General features: G+C 27.2%; 1 protein-coding gene and 1 pseudogene across 2 annotated transcripts; one reads left to right on the top strand and one right to left on the bottom strand.

Moving 5' to 3' along the window:
* The first annotated feature begins 254 nt into the window (after positions 1–254).
* LOC112602309 (transcription factor Sp4-like) lies at positions 255–4,809 on the top strand. Of its 2 annotated transcripts, none has more exons than XM_025350323.1 (11): positions 255–779; positions 1,879–2,127; positions 2,207–2,348; positions 2,409–2,794; positions 2,867–2,990; positions 3,076–3,173; positions 3,548–3,704; positions 3,764–3,935; positions 4,016–4,184; positions 4,256–4,375; positions 4,493–4,809. In XM_025350323.1, the coding sequence occupies exons 1-11, from the start codon at positions 705–707 to the stop codon at positions 4,661–4,663; spliced, it is 1,863 nt and encodes a 620-aa protein (XP_025206108.1). In that variant the 5' UTR covers positions 255–704; the 3' UTR covers positions 4,664–4,809. The 2 variants fall into 2 exon arrangements, with proteins under 2 accessions (XP_025206108.1, XP_025206109.1); XM_025350324.1 differs by lacking the exon at positions 255–779 and adding an exon at positions 1,725–1,808 and having other exon boundaries at positions 4,493–4,663.
* A 4,820-nt stretch (positions 4,810–9,629) lies between these two features.
* Positions 9,630–10,740, bottom strand: LOC112602210 (annotated as a pseudogene).
* Between the last annotated feature and the right edge of the window lie 4,451 nt (positions 10,741–15,191).

Raw genomic sequence — 15,191 nt, 5'->3', positions numbered from 1 at the left:
TTTCGGTTTTCTCGTATTTTAATGGCTATGAGATATAAAATTAACTTATGCTGGTGCGCATTTATGATCGTGACATGACAACGTACGTATTGCGAATAAAATTGTTTGAGAATTTTTCCGGACATTTGGCGATTTTTTTTACACTTTGGCCCGTGCACAATAAATACCGTAACATTCTATTATCGTAGCGGCCGCCTTTTGTGTGTGCTAGTCCCGGGCGGTAGGGTAGGGCGAGCGAGGCCTACTGCCAATCGGGTACATTTGGGCTTGGTCCGTAATATCTGGCTCCGCTTTTCGACACCGCCTCATAACGTTTACGCATTATTTTCTTGTTGTTGTTGTTGTTTATAATTTTTTTTTTATTTGTTATTATTGCATTTAATTAGTATCGAAAATCATTTTTGTATTGCGTACGCGTCTCATCGTAGCAGGTACAATATTTTGTTTACACCGTGTTCGCGTTGTACTAGTGAGCGTCGATTACCGACATATTTTGCATCATACTTATTTGGTGACCATACCATCTATTGCTATGTGCCGTGCGTATTTTAGTTGACTCGCTGTCATCGCTGACAGTTATTAACGGTAACGGGATAAAATATATATTTTATTATTTTTACTTAAAATCGCGCTTTTTTGCCGTCGGTGACAAATCGCACGGTTTGCATTAAACCAGACGATAAGCGGCGGCATCTCTGGACGCGATGGAGGCGGACGATCATCAGGACGATGAAATCAAGGAGTCGATGAGCGAAACCGAAGATGAAAAAGACGTAAAGGTAAGCGCCCGCCGTCACATACGACTCGATGTTGACGAGAAGCGAGAAAAGTGACTGTGGTGGTTAGTAGGACTTCATTACTACCGTTGCTTTTTTTTGATTCGACTACGAGCTTAACAAGAAGATATCTTTTTCCGAGCGAAAACGCGCCAATTCCTTGGGTCAATGGTAGTCGTAGCACACCACAATCGTTCGCGTGTATGTATATGTATGTGTGTGCATCTGTGTGTATTTATGTGTGCGTGTACGTGTTTACGCGTGACATTAATGGGGGGGAGGAGTCATTCTTCGTTGACGCGGACGTGCCGCGGGGTCGGGAAAATGGGCGGAGGGGGCGATATTTAAGGATGTAACGAAAAGCGTTCCGAACGTCGTACATACCGCGTGCACCCCCCACCAAGAGCCAAGCGAAGTTCTATCACTCCCCCACACGTATCTCGGTGGTGAACATTATGTGAAATGGGATTTTGGATCTGAATAGTTGACAAGACAAGACTGCTTGGTCGAGTGGCTACTTAAAATCTTAAATGTTTTTCTCTACTACCCTGATATTATTTTTTGCACTTATTTTTAACTTATGTTTGTTCTAAATATCTCATATGAGAGTCAATCATCTTCCTGCATAGATATATTCTGAACATTATAAAAATCCATGCAATTAATTTTGTCATTATTCCCATGGCTTATCAAATTGATTGTTACATATTAAAATTAACCAGGTTTAAATAAATCAAATAAAATGTACAGTTCAGATAGTGACTTTAATGTAATCGAGATTTTATTTTATAATATCGATTGGGCATAATCGTGGTAATGCTATATTATGAATCTATAGTTCATGATATATCTATAATTTTAATCTATTGTATTTTGACTTCTACATATTAAATATCTTCTATCAATTTTTAAGCTAGTATCTATCTTTGCAATTTTAAACATATCTAAAATAGTGTCGTATAATGCATATTATATTATATACCATCATGTATGATATGATAGATGTCCAAGACTACTTTCTCTTCATCTCATGTATGTTGTAGGACACTCCAAGTCTTAAAGTAATAATATATAAATTAACAATATATTCATATTGTTACAGCAACAGCAACAGCAGCAGCAGCAACAACAACAGCAACAACAACAAGATCAACAGCCGACTATAGTACAAATGCACAATGGCCAGCCTCAAATTATTACTTTAGCCAATTTACAAAACTTATTGCCTATGCAGCAAGTACAACAATTGACTCAAAACCAACAAAATCAAGGTATCAAGACTATAACATCAAATGGCACAACAATACAACCTATATTTTCAGTTCAGGGATTACCCGGTCAATTTATTCAGGTAAATAGCAGTCTTAAAAATTCTATGTTTTTAGTTTTTTCTAGTTTGTTTTATTATTTTAATTATTATTTTATAACAGCAAAATAATCAAACAATAACAGTTGATGGACAAGAAGCATTGTTTATTCCTACAAATTCTAATACTGGCCAAGGACAACCTACCATATTCACACCAACAGGGCAGATAGTACGACCATTGCAAACAATACAGCTCCAATCAGGTTTGTAAAATAAATTAATCTTTATATGTTGCATCTTATAATTTAAAATTAATATGATAGGGCAAAACATTTCTGTACGTCAATCGAACATGCCACAAGTAGTGCAGTTGCCTTCTGTTCAGCAAACTATACCTGTTCAAGTACCTATATCATCTAATGGCCAGACTTTATATCAAACGGTGCATCTTCCTATACAATCTTTTGCTTCATCTTTACCCAATATCATACAGGGCAATCAAGGTCAATTGATGCAAATCCCACAACTGGCTCAAATGACTCAGTCGCCTCAAATGGCACAAATAGTGAATAGTAATGGTCAGATACAAACTGTACAATTAACATCACCAATTGGTAATGGCCAACAAATACAGTTAGTAAATACATCCAGTGCAAATAATCAGTACCAAAATGCAACAACTCCAGCTACTTCACCAAATGTCATGCATGTAAGTTAATATTACCTATTAATTAGCATTTAGAATTTAAATATTTTACTTAATATTAAACTTCATATTCAGACAAATTCATCACCGAATTCATCTTCGAGTAGTAATGAAAATAGCCCACAACCACAACCTGTGACAATTCAAACCCAGTCTGGACAAACTTTACAACTAATTCCTCAACAATTAACTCTTGGAAGTAAGGATGCTAACAATTTAATTCAATTATTTCTTTAGTAAAAATAAGTATTAATTTTTTTTTTACTAAACTTTTTTTTATTTAGATAATCCTCAACAATTAACAGTAATACCAACAAACAACCTTCCTCAGTTTTTACAAAACAATAATGGTGTTACTATTAGAGGAAATAATGTTGTTCAGGTAAGATTTTTAAATACTATAAAAAAACTACATAATATTTTTCTGCTGTATATGTGTATGTTTTTAAATTTTGATTTAAAAAAAAATATCCAATTATAAAATAGTAATTATAGTAGGCATGGTCTTCATGTTCTAATTTTCAATTGGTTTCTTGTGGAAAAACAAATTTCTAATCCAGCTTAAAAATATATAATACATATAATGTTCAAAATCTCATCTATTCTATGGTCTTATTGTGTATATAATATTGATCATTTACTTTTATAATATATTTTTTGTAAATACAGTTATAAATTGTATTTTTAAAATAAATGTTAAAAAACATATTTTTAAAAATTATAATTGTATATAATTTAAAATATTTATTTTAATAGTTACCAGCAACTACCCAAAACACTAATCAACCGCAAACAGTGAATATACCAGGAATTGGAACTGTTCAAATCATTACTTCCCTTGGTGGACAAAGTACATCTAATGCTACTCAAACAATACCACCGGGTCTACAAAATATACAAGTCATTAATGCTAGTATGTGTTTCAAATATTATAAATTAAATAAATTATTTAATTGTGAATTGTTTTTATAGCATCTGGGCAACAAATAGAAAATATGGATCAAAAGTGGCAAATTATTCCAATTGCTGGGGCAATGTTCCAAGATGGAACTGCTGTTACTGAATATGATTCTCCTTGTGAGGATAAACCGCGAACAAGAAGAGTAGCTTGTACATGTCCCAATTGTTGTGATGGTGAAAAACGGTATTTAAATTACTATTATTATTTTATAAAGAAAATCTATTTCTATTTCTTAGTGCTAATAATAGTTATTTTGTTTATAGTAATGGCGCTGGTAAAAGGGTACATATTTGTCATGTGCCGGGTTGTAATAAAATGTATGGAAAAACATCTCATTTACGTGCTCATCTTAGATGGCACACAGGTGAACGACCTTTTATTTGTAATTGGCAACACTGTGGTAAAAGATTTACTAGATCAGATGAACTTCAGGTATAAAATTATACTTTAAATTTATAAATATATAAATATTGAATTTTAATCAAAATATTTGTAAATTATAGAGACATAATAGAACACATACAGGAGAGAAGAGGTTTCAATGTAATGAATGTCCTAAACGATTTATGCGTAGTGACCACTTACAAAAACATGTTAGAACTCACTTAAAACAAAAAATGATGGTATGTATTAATTAACATTAAATACTAATTCAATGAGAATTAGAAATATATTTTTAATTGATATTGTGTTTATAATACTATTAAATTTTTAAGTAGTTCATTTATTATTTTCTACAGGAAGGTAATAGCGTTGTAGTTGGCTTAAAACAAGATTCAGAAGTAGATGATGAAATGGATAATATAGCACCCAAACATCATAATATGAATAACATAATTTTGGAACAGGATGATGATAGTTCCTCTTCTTGTGAAAATAAAATGATTATTTTACATGATGAAAATGTATAACTTTTTTTATATTTTCATGTTACCTATGTGTAATGATTTTTTTTACATATTTTACTAATGTAGTTTTCATGAGTTGATTTATTATGTTCATGACTTATTATGTTAATAGTTCGATATTATTGTGTACTGTTATTTTCTGGGATTGATATTATGTTATCAATCCATAGTTATTTTATATTATATTAATATTTTATTATTTATTCATTAATTTTTACTTATACATTATTTTCATTTATACATGGTTTAGTTTGTACATGTAGAAAATAAGCCATATACAATTATTCGTTTAATATTATATTATTGTAAAACTTGTGTGAACCCATTTAATTATTGTTACCTTCCAAAATGTTTTATATATATTTTGTACATTTTACACTATAACTAAACAATATATGACTACTCTAATGATCTAAAATAAATGACCTAACAAAACAATATTTAGTTTGTTCTCGTAATCGTTGTTTTACAATATTTTAGTAAGGTAATTATTTAATTACATTAAGAATATTAAAGTTTTACATAGGATTATTGCAGTTTGATAAAAAATAATTACTACAAAACTTTAATCTTTAAAGTAAGGCTTGGATATTTAGGTTATATGAATAGTATAAAAATCACTGAAAATGTGAAAAAGTGTGTTTTTATGTAAATTAATACTATTAAGTGTAATATACCATGTTCTTAAGTTAAATCAGTTTGTTTTGAAGTATAATAAACATAAAAATTTTGAATTTCATCGGTATAACTCATAAAAGTGCAATACTTGATAAATAAAAATCAAACTAATTAAAATATTAAATTATTGAGCGGGTATAAGTTTAAAAAGTGGTACTTTATTAATTCAATTAAATAATATATTATTTTACTATTATTAGTTTTATATTTATACGTATTTGTCATTGATTGTTTATAGTTTTAAATTGTGATAGCAAATAAAACAATCATGCATTCAGTTTATCCAAGGGAGTGCAGATATTTGGGTCCTTGAAAATAACCTACACTAGGCCCTAGATAATATTCTTACATTTGATAGTTTATTCTAATATTAATTATATCAGAAAAATAATTATGTTAATATGTTATAATAGATAGTCAGGTACTTTTAATAATAATAATTAATAATAATAGAGTAAATATGTTTTGAATAATACAATAAAAGATTATTTTAATACTACTCAAATATTATCTATTAAATTAATTATCATTCATTCAATAGGTTAGCTTTTTGTCTATATAAAAGTTGTTAAAGGTGATCTGTAAATTTGTTTGCTATGAAATAAATTATACTTGTAAGTAGAAAGAGGAAACTAAATAAAAAAAGTAACTTGGTATACTTATTAAGTATTAGAGTTTATTATTATTTACATTGAAAAAAATGGCTTTAAAATTGTTATATAATATGTAATTAATATGTATTATCATTGTAAATCATATTTTATATTTAAAATTATTTAAAATTAAGATAAAACTTAAAAATATTTATTAATTGTAATAATAAAAATTAAATTAATTTTTAAATTATTAAACAGATTACAGACAGCAAGAATAGTCACCATGTGCAAGGTAAATCGTAGGCATTAACTAAATATAATAGATACTTGATATAACTTATGTACCTTGTAAGTAGGTACCTAACATTTAAGTTGTATAACTATACTTATTAGTGTAAAAATTTGCCAAGAAATTATAAATTTATTAATAGGTAGGTAAATATCATTGTACCGACTAATAAGTACCAGTTGATAAGAGGCTGTTAAGTTAAAAATTCCAGAGTCAACTATGGATTTGGAAATTTTAATTTGTAAATAATGTTTTATTATATTTTCTTTGAGGTTTTTATGATTTTTGGACTATGGTAAGATAATTTTGTAGGCAAGTGTTGGAGAAATAAAAAAATCATATTTGGATTGTAAGTACTTACAAAATTTAGGTATTTGTATAACAGATGTGTCGCGTATAGTAAACATATTATACATTACACAGTTTTAAAAAACTGTCATCAATAAAACCAAATTTAATTTTAATTGGAATATAAACCATGAACCGTTATTTTTCCTTTTGTCACTTCATTAGTGTCAGACTATGCCGGAGGGATGTAGGAAATTTTTTGGTGCGGGCTGTTCATAAAAAATATAATAACTAGTTGTTTAGTAAGTGATAATATTTGTAGAGAAAAATGTATTGAATAGGTAATATTAGTATTGAAGACTACTAAAATTGTTTTAATAAAAGTGATTTACTGTAAAAAACTATAAAAAACTATGTGCATATATAATTTTTTTAATTTAATATGCTTTACTCCATTTTTAGTTAAGTGCAAAATATGCGTTATTTTGTTTATATAGTAATTACTAAATAGATAGCAACATGTTTTATGAAACTTTAAAATAATAGTGTGTATTTATATGCTAAAAATAATCATTAAATTTATTCGGGACGAAGCAAATTTAAGGGACGGTTAAATGTTAAATAGGTAGGTAGTTTTCCCGAGTTGAATCCTTTTCATAGTCCGCTACTATCCCTCACTCGATATTTTCTGATATTGGGGGTGTAAAAATATTGTATTGACCGCTCGAATGACGAATAAAACTAGAGGGTTGTTACACCGCCATACTACCTACCTGCCACAAAATGTCAACCATGCACCCGAGTAGCATTTTCGACGTTCAATGTCGATTATCTATAACCGTGAATTGGATATGCTTTTTAAACAGTATACATGTAAAATTGTGAACTGTAATGTCTATTGAATCATTGGGGTTCTCAGTCATAATAATAATTCGGTGCAGTTTTCAAATTTATAGATAAAATATCAGTTAATTTCATTGTCACCTGGTCGGTGTTTCAAAAAATGAACAGTTCAGTCAAAATGTTTCAGTGCAGTTTTTAAATTGAAAATGATATCATATAGTCCATAGTCATTTTGATGGGTGTTTCCGACATTGAACCGTGCTGATAATGTGCAAATGCACCGATTAAAATTAAATAGTCCAGTAAATATGTTTTTACACAGTCAATTTATTCACAGAATGACCGTGATTAATATTTAATAGTATACCCGTCTAAGAGCGTTTATTTTTTTCATGAAGGTAGTTCGTTGTTAAATAAATTATTAAAATAGTTGGTAGTTTTTTGTTTGATTACCTAATCGAAAGTCACAAAACACTACCTATTCGACCATATTTATCGATATGAAATTAATCGAAAATTCCTGTGTGTATGTTATTATTTATTATGTATGGAAGCGAAATTTTAAAATCTATAAAGTGTGAAATCGATAGATCATATTATTTTAAAATATTGTGGATTTCCGCTTATCTATAGTACCTAATGCCGTAATGTTGCCAATAGCTAATTTATTGTAATAAAATAGGGTAAAAAATAGATAAATTTATTATTTTAATAGAGCATATTATAAATTATAACAATTTATTAATTCAACTATTATTTGGTTAGATATTATATAATGTGGCACCTAAATAAAAAAAAAAAATTAAAAAAATGAATATCTAGTTTAATTATATTCTAATATAAAATCAATATATTTACAATATAATAGGTTAGAAAACACTATCGACATGAATTATGTGATAAATGTAATTATAATCTAAGTAAAATACATTTAGTGACAGTACAATGTTATTTAGATGGTGGGTTATCGTCAGTTTAAACAAAATAATTAAAAATAATAATAATATTATAAAAATAGCTTTATGAGATAAATTATAGTACACCCAGACAGAAAAGTTAAATACTTACCTAGTTTCAAGTGATAAACTGATAACTAAAAATATATCTTTGTTAATCCACATTTGCTGTAGGTATCTATTTATATTTCATTTTCCATATAAAAAACGAATCAAAATCGTATTACCTGTTGATCAACGATGAGTGTTTAACTACAATATCAAAGTACTTTAATAAATAGTTAATTAGAATGACGTTAATGATTCACGGAATTAATTAAATAATAAATTGTTCTTACATACCTAGTTATAACTTTACTTGTTTGTCTTTGTATTCTCTGTTGGAGTGCTGGATGGTCTCTTCACTAAAATCACATGTCTGTCAATTCAAATAATCTATATTTTCGACGTATTGTGCTAAAAATGTACAGATTGTTGCATTTTTCAAAAAAAAATTCACATGTATAATACGTGATAAAAAAAGACAACATATTTTGTAAATTAATTTTAAACAAAATTTAAGAATGTTTAGAATAATTTCTAATTAAACAAATATAATTTCAAATTTTTTTATTCTCAGCCAGTTCCGTCTTTACTTTAAGTCAAGTACGCGAGGCAAAAACCTAGGGCCACCGGACTAAAGACGGAGGCTCCGAATAATATACTTTATATATTATATCTTTACATAGTAACGTAATGGTGCTCTATTACAAGTCACAACTAAATATATTTTGATTGTCAGGCTTAAATATTATATTTTTATTGAATTCCATTATGGATATCCTTAAAATATTTTTAAAAAATTTTACTTTGAATACATAATTAAAGATTTTGGAAATCAGTTATTTCGAAAGAAAGTTTTAAAATTGATGTGAGTTAAATTTAATATACAGTGTGATCACGATAAGTGGAAACACTCAATAACTATGTGCAGGCTTCATATATTTCAATTCTGCTTTTTCGGCTAACTAATAAACATTATTATACACATTTTCAAATAATTAGACTATTTTTTTGACAACTAATTTTGCGCATGCGCACAATAACTTTTTTTTTTTTAAGTGGCATGATCCATTTTTGACCACAAATTATTTTTTTTGGTATTTTTTAATGAATTTTAGTGGTTGAATTTCTTTTCTAAGTCAAAAATTGACCGAGTTATAGCAATTTGCTTTTATGTTATTTGCACGGGTATGAAATACGTAGTTGATAATAATAAATACGTAAATAATAAAAATAAAATTACAAATATTGATTTTTTTTATTCATAAAAGTTTTATTTATCTAACAAATTGTTCAAACTGTGCGCCATGGTGCTGTAAACAACATTCAACACGAATTAAAAATTCTCTGTTAATAGCAGAAATAATTTGTTCCTCTGTAATTTGATTACATGCAGCAAGTATTTTATTTTTTCAACTCAAGAAGACACGTAGGTGGATTGGCATACACTACCGTTTTCAAGTGACCCCATAGGAAGTAATCTAGTGGTGTAAGATCTGGTGACCTTGGTGGCCACTGAACTGCTCCATAAGTCCCTATCCACCGATTTGGAAAATATTCATTGAGCTGATTGCGAACAATATTTGCATTATGAGCTGGAGCTCCGTCTTGTTGGAATATTAAATTTGCTCTTATATCTAGTGGAATGTCATCTAACATATTAGGGAGCTCATTTAGTAAGAAATCATGATAACGTCTTCCATTAAGAGTGCCATCGTAGAAGTATGGTCCTAATAGTTTACCATTTATTAAACCACACCATACATTCGTTCCCCACACACTTTGATTATTGGTCTCAAATGTCCAATGGGGATTTTGGTCATCCCAATAGTGATGATTCTGTTTATTTAAAACACAAGGATTTTCGTTTAACTGTGTTTCCAACCAAGCAATGAACGTAATTCTACGTTCGGCGTCACCTTCACGTAAATGTTGAACTAAATCGGCACGATAAGCGTGCATTTTATGTTTTTTCAAAATTTTTTGAACAACTCCAAATGAAATATTTATTTCTCTACTAACATGATGAATAGAAGTCCTAGGATTTGCTTTCACGTAAGCTAGTATTTGCACCTCAATATCTTCTCCAATAGCATTTCCTCGTCTTGGTTGTTGGTTAATAACTCGTTTGGAAAAAGAACCGGTGTCTCAAATTTTTTTCCAGTTTATAAAAAAAAAGTATGTGATGGATGCTGCCTATCTGAATTTATAAATAAGAAAGAGCATTTATTTTATGAGAAATTAAGCAGAGAAAATTAAATTTATTGTTAAATCATACGAGTAGTTACTTGGATAACGAAGAGCATAGGTTTCTTTGACAAGGCGTGTATTTTTTTGGCATTCCCAATATGTAAAAAGCATGTCAACTTTTTCTGAATTATTATTCATAATAACTAATAGATAAGTATTAAATTTGGTTTAAAACTACAAAATATCGATTTTTATTTCCTATTAGTTTCTAGCACTTACTGCAGAATAATATCGACTGTGAAAAATGTCTTAATTTGAACCATTACTGGTACCTATGCTCAATGAATATTTTCCAAATCGGTGGATAGGGACTTATGGAGCAGTTCAGTGGCCACCAAGGTCACCAGATCTTACACCACTAGATTACTTCCTATGGGGTCACTTGAAAACGGTAGTGTATGCCAATCCACCTACGTGTCTTCTTGAGTTGAAAAATAAAATACTTGCTGCATGTAATCAAATTACAGAGGAACAAATTATTTCTGCTATTAACAGAGAATTTTTAATTCGTGTTGAATGTTGTTTACAGCACCATGGCGCACAGTTTGAACAATTTGTTAGATAAATAAAACTTTTATGAATAAAAAAAATCAATATTTGTAATTTTATTTTTATTATTTACGTATTTATTATTATCAACTACGTATTTCATACCCGTGCAAATAACATAAAAGCAAATTGCTATAACTCGGTCAATTTTTGACTTAGAAAAGAAATTCAACCACTAAAATTCATTAAAAAATACCAAAAAAAATAATTTGTGGTCAAAAATGGATCATGCCATTTAAAAAAAAAAAAGTTATTGTGCGCATGCGCAAAATTAGTTGTCAAAAAAATAGTCTAATTATTTGAAAATGTGTATAATAATGTTTATTAGTTAGCCGAAAAAGCAGAATTGAAATATATGAAGCCTGCACATAGTTATTGAGTGTTTCCACTTAACGTGATCACACTGTATATTTGTATATATTTCTGAAAATAAAATAATTTTTTGATTTGATATGCGTTAATGTTAGAGCTTTTGTTTGTAAATCAATTAATTTAAATATTTGTTTATTTAATTCAAGAATAAATTTAAAAACTTATGCAAATTTCATTAATATTTTTCCAATTCAATTTATTTTAGTTAATTTATCTTTTTGTCATAGTATGATAAAAAAATTTAAATTATGATATTTAATATTATCGATTGCTAGATAAATGTACAGTTAAGATAAATATTTTTGGGGAACCATATCAAATAGTTAATATTAAATGTCTTTTAATTTGGATATAATATCTTATAAATTTATTTCATTTTTATTTACACTTATTTACTATTATACACTCTTCTCGAAACTGTATTGTACGATTATTCTAATTTCAAAGTAGATAAAAACTTTATTAATAAACGATATTAACTTTATTCATTGCTTCATTAAAAAGTAAAATCTACAGCCTAGCTGTAACATAAAAGTATAATTAATGGAAATATGAAGACAATAACCTAGAGTTTGGAAAATTTAGAATAATCGGATTTAATCTATGATCTTGTTTATTAAAGGTTTAGTCAGTTTGCGTGATAAAATCTTTTTTAGAAAGCTATTGTTGTTACTGGACTTATGTTTTATATTTAATTATAACAACAATATTATTTTGCTTTTTAAGCACTCACAGAATAATATTATTTTTAGCTCTTTATTATTTGATAATATTAATATTAAAAATAATAATAAGTAAATTACATAAATAGTATAGATACGAATATATGCCTAACCTAACCTAACCTACTCTGGAGCTTATGAAAATACTTAAGTTAAGAAGCATAAATTGATAATTTATTTTAATATTATATTTTGATGAAATAATTAAGTCTATCGTTATTTTATTTGATATTAGAAATATTTAAATCTAATATAGCTGTTACATTTTTTTTTATCAAAATGTCTTTATTTCAACTGACTAAAAGATAAATGTTCTGAACAAAGTTTTTCCTGATATCTTATCTGAGTGAGATACAACTTAAGTCTATAATTCTTACTTATTACTTATTGGCATAATTACAATTACAAATAATGTGGTATGCTGTATAGTATCGTCTTATCTTTGAAGGATTAATCGGTACTTCAACCTATTTTTTTTTTTTATGTTTTTATATCAAACATATCTAAAGCATTTATTTTTATTTTGTAAAAAAAATTTTCAGTAAAAAAAACTACAGAGAATTTGTTAAAATAGCCTATTTAAAATTGCATCTTTGAAACCTTTTGAATCTATGTAACTGCGGATATCCCATCAACGATAAATTTTTTAAATTAACACTATAAATATATAAATTAGGTATTAAATATTAGAAAACTAGTTAGAAATTATGAAAAATGTATCTGTAATACAAGTGATCATAAAAACAAAATCTTGATTATATATTTAAAATTGTGTTATACGTGTTTAAGATTCTTAGTAAAACGATGAATGGATTGATTTTTTAATATTTTTTTTATATTGATCCACATTTACCTATTAGAGCAGACAATTTTTTTCAAAAACTTTAATTGTGGTTTATGGTAGTAATTTTGATCTATAAGTTTGATCTGTAGTTGATATTTTAAGAGATAAAAATTGAGTGATTCTTAGTAAGTTTCTTAGTAATTGTGAAAAACTAACAAAACAAAGTATGAAAACGAAAAGTAAAGACCGTTTTTGACAAAATTTATTTTGTTCTAATTCAGAACTTAATAAATATAGACATTAGAATCATTATATGTTTATATTTTCATCAAATATTTATATAAATATTTTTTTTATATGGTTTAATTTTAAATTATTATTATTTTTTCTTATAGTTATTTTATGTTTTAAACTTAAGTTTTATGTGGAGGTGATTGCATTTCTTATTACAAAGTAGATCCAATGTACAAAGCTATCCTAAAGAGCCATAAAATTAATCAGTTAAACCACCACTTTCCGAATAAAAATATATACGACGTCGTTCATTCTCAATTCTCGGGCTATTAAGATAAAACCATCTTATCCTTCATTATTTCTAATTTCAATAATAATATTATACTATCTAATAGTACATTACCCACTAAATTTCTCTAAAATTGTACTGTGTTAACGGATCTCTTCATTTACCTCTTTACTGTTGTACTACACAAATAATAATAAACAAGTTTCATAGTTTATTATTATTTCTTTATCATTACTTTTAACATTTACCAATACTCATTAGAACATATAATAATATATTATTATAGTTTTTAAACACAATGAAATTTCAAAATATTTATTTTATTTTTATCCATTTATACCATGAACCTATATAGTATATTCAAAGAATAAGTACGTTGGTATTGAATTCTATAAGTATTACATTTTTCACAAATAATAATTCAATCTATCGAATATTAAAAAAATTATAACCGAATCAATATAATATATAGCATTAATTATCATTGGAAATAATATGCTAATCCAACAGTGCTTTGTTTAGAATAATTTTTCGAATACTGCAATAATTGAAATAAGTTGAAGATCATCATATTTATTAAAACTAATCATATAATTGAGTGATTTTGTAGATTCTGTAAATTTATTGATCTCATAATGATATAAAAATTCGAAAATGTTGTCAAAGTTTTAAACTTTTTTTTTTATCGATTTCTGAGGTTAAATTTTCAATGTTGACGTAATTGCATGTTTAGATAAAGATAATGAAGATTTTAGATATTTTATTATTATTCAAAAATATTTATGATGACTTGAAATGTTTACATATATCATATTACCATACTAATGATATTTTCAAAATATTAAGATTTATTTTAAGCTATTTTTCAAGTATTTCCTATTTATCTCACCTAACGTCTATCGCATTACTTTAGTAATATAAATTAATATTATAGCAATATAAAAAAATAATAAAGTAATAAAATAATAATATTTTACATAATGATATAAACTTATCATTTATTAGTAATAAAGGCTGGTAGATACCACTTCAGCTCAGAATTGTATATTGTATGTACTCTGTATGATTTATCATTGATTTAAAATTTAACACATCCCCCATAGTAATCAATTCAATGACAAGGTAAACTCGATTTTTATATTGTATAGCAGAGCAGTTACTTACTTTCAACTTTTAATATATATATATATATTTATAGTTACTCTTTGAAGAAAAAAAGGTTCGAGGTAATGGGTAAAGGCACTTTTTGTATTATTGCTCCAAATACGATTTTAAGAAATAAAAATATAAACCAATAGATACGTCATTGTAAAATCAATAGTTAAAAATCTAAAATATTCTTAGTAATTACTATAAGACTAATAAAATGCTTAGCTTAATTTTTATTATGTACATTATATATCTTATTATTGTATACGATTATAACGTAGTATGTTAAATAAGTTATGAAGTTATTGATTTTCGTGACCAAATACTGTGTTTTATGAACTATAATTACCATAGTCATAGGTTTGCCAAGAGTCTAATATATATACACGAACGTTTTATATGGGAAAAGTCACTAAGAAATCTACTAAATATTTAAAATGGTATCATCCTTTTACTAGGTAGGTCATGGCAATAAGTCCACCCATTCTAT

The sequence above is a fragment of the Melanaphis sacchari genome, unplaced genomic scaffold (assembly GCF_002803265.2).
Source record: "Melanaphis sacchari strain LSU unplaced genomic scaffold, SCAv2.0 Contig85_pilon_pilon, whole genome shotgun sequence".
In the NCBI taxonomy this organism is placed as follows: Eukaryota; Metazoa; Arthropoda; class Insecta; order Hemiptera; family Aphididae; genus Melanaphis; species Melanaphis sacchari.
Note: the sequence above shows the minus strand (reverse complement) of the source record. Positions and strands in the feature narration are given on the sequence as shown.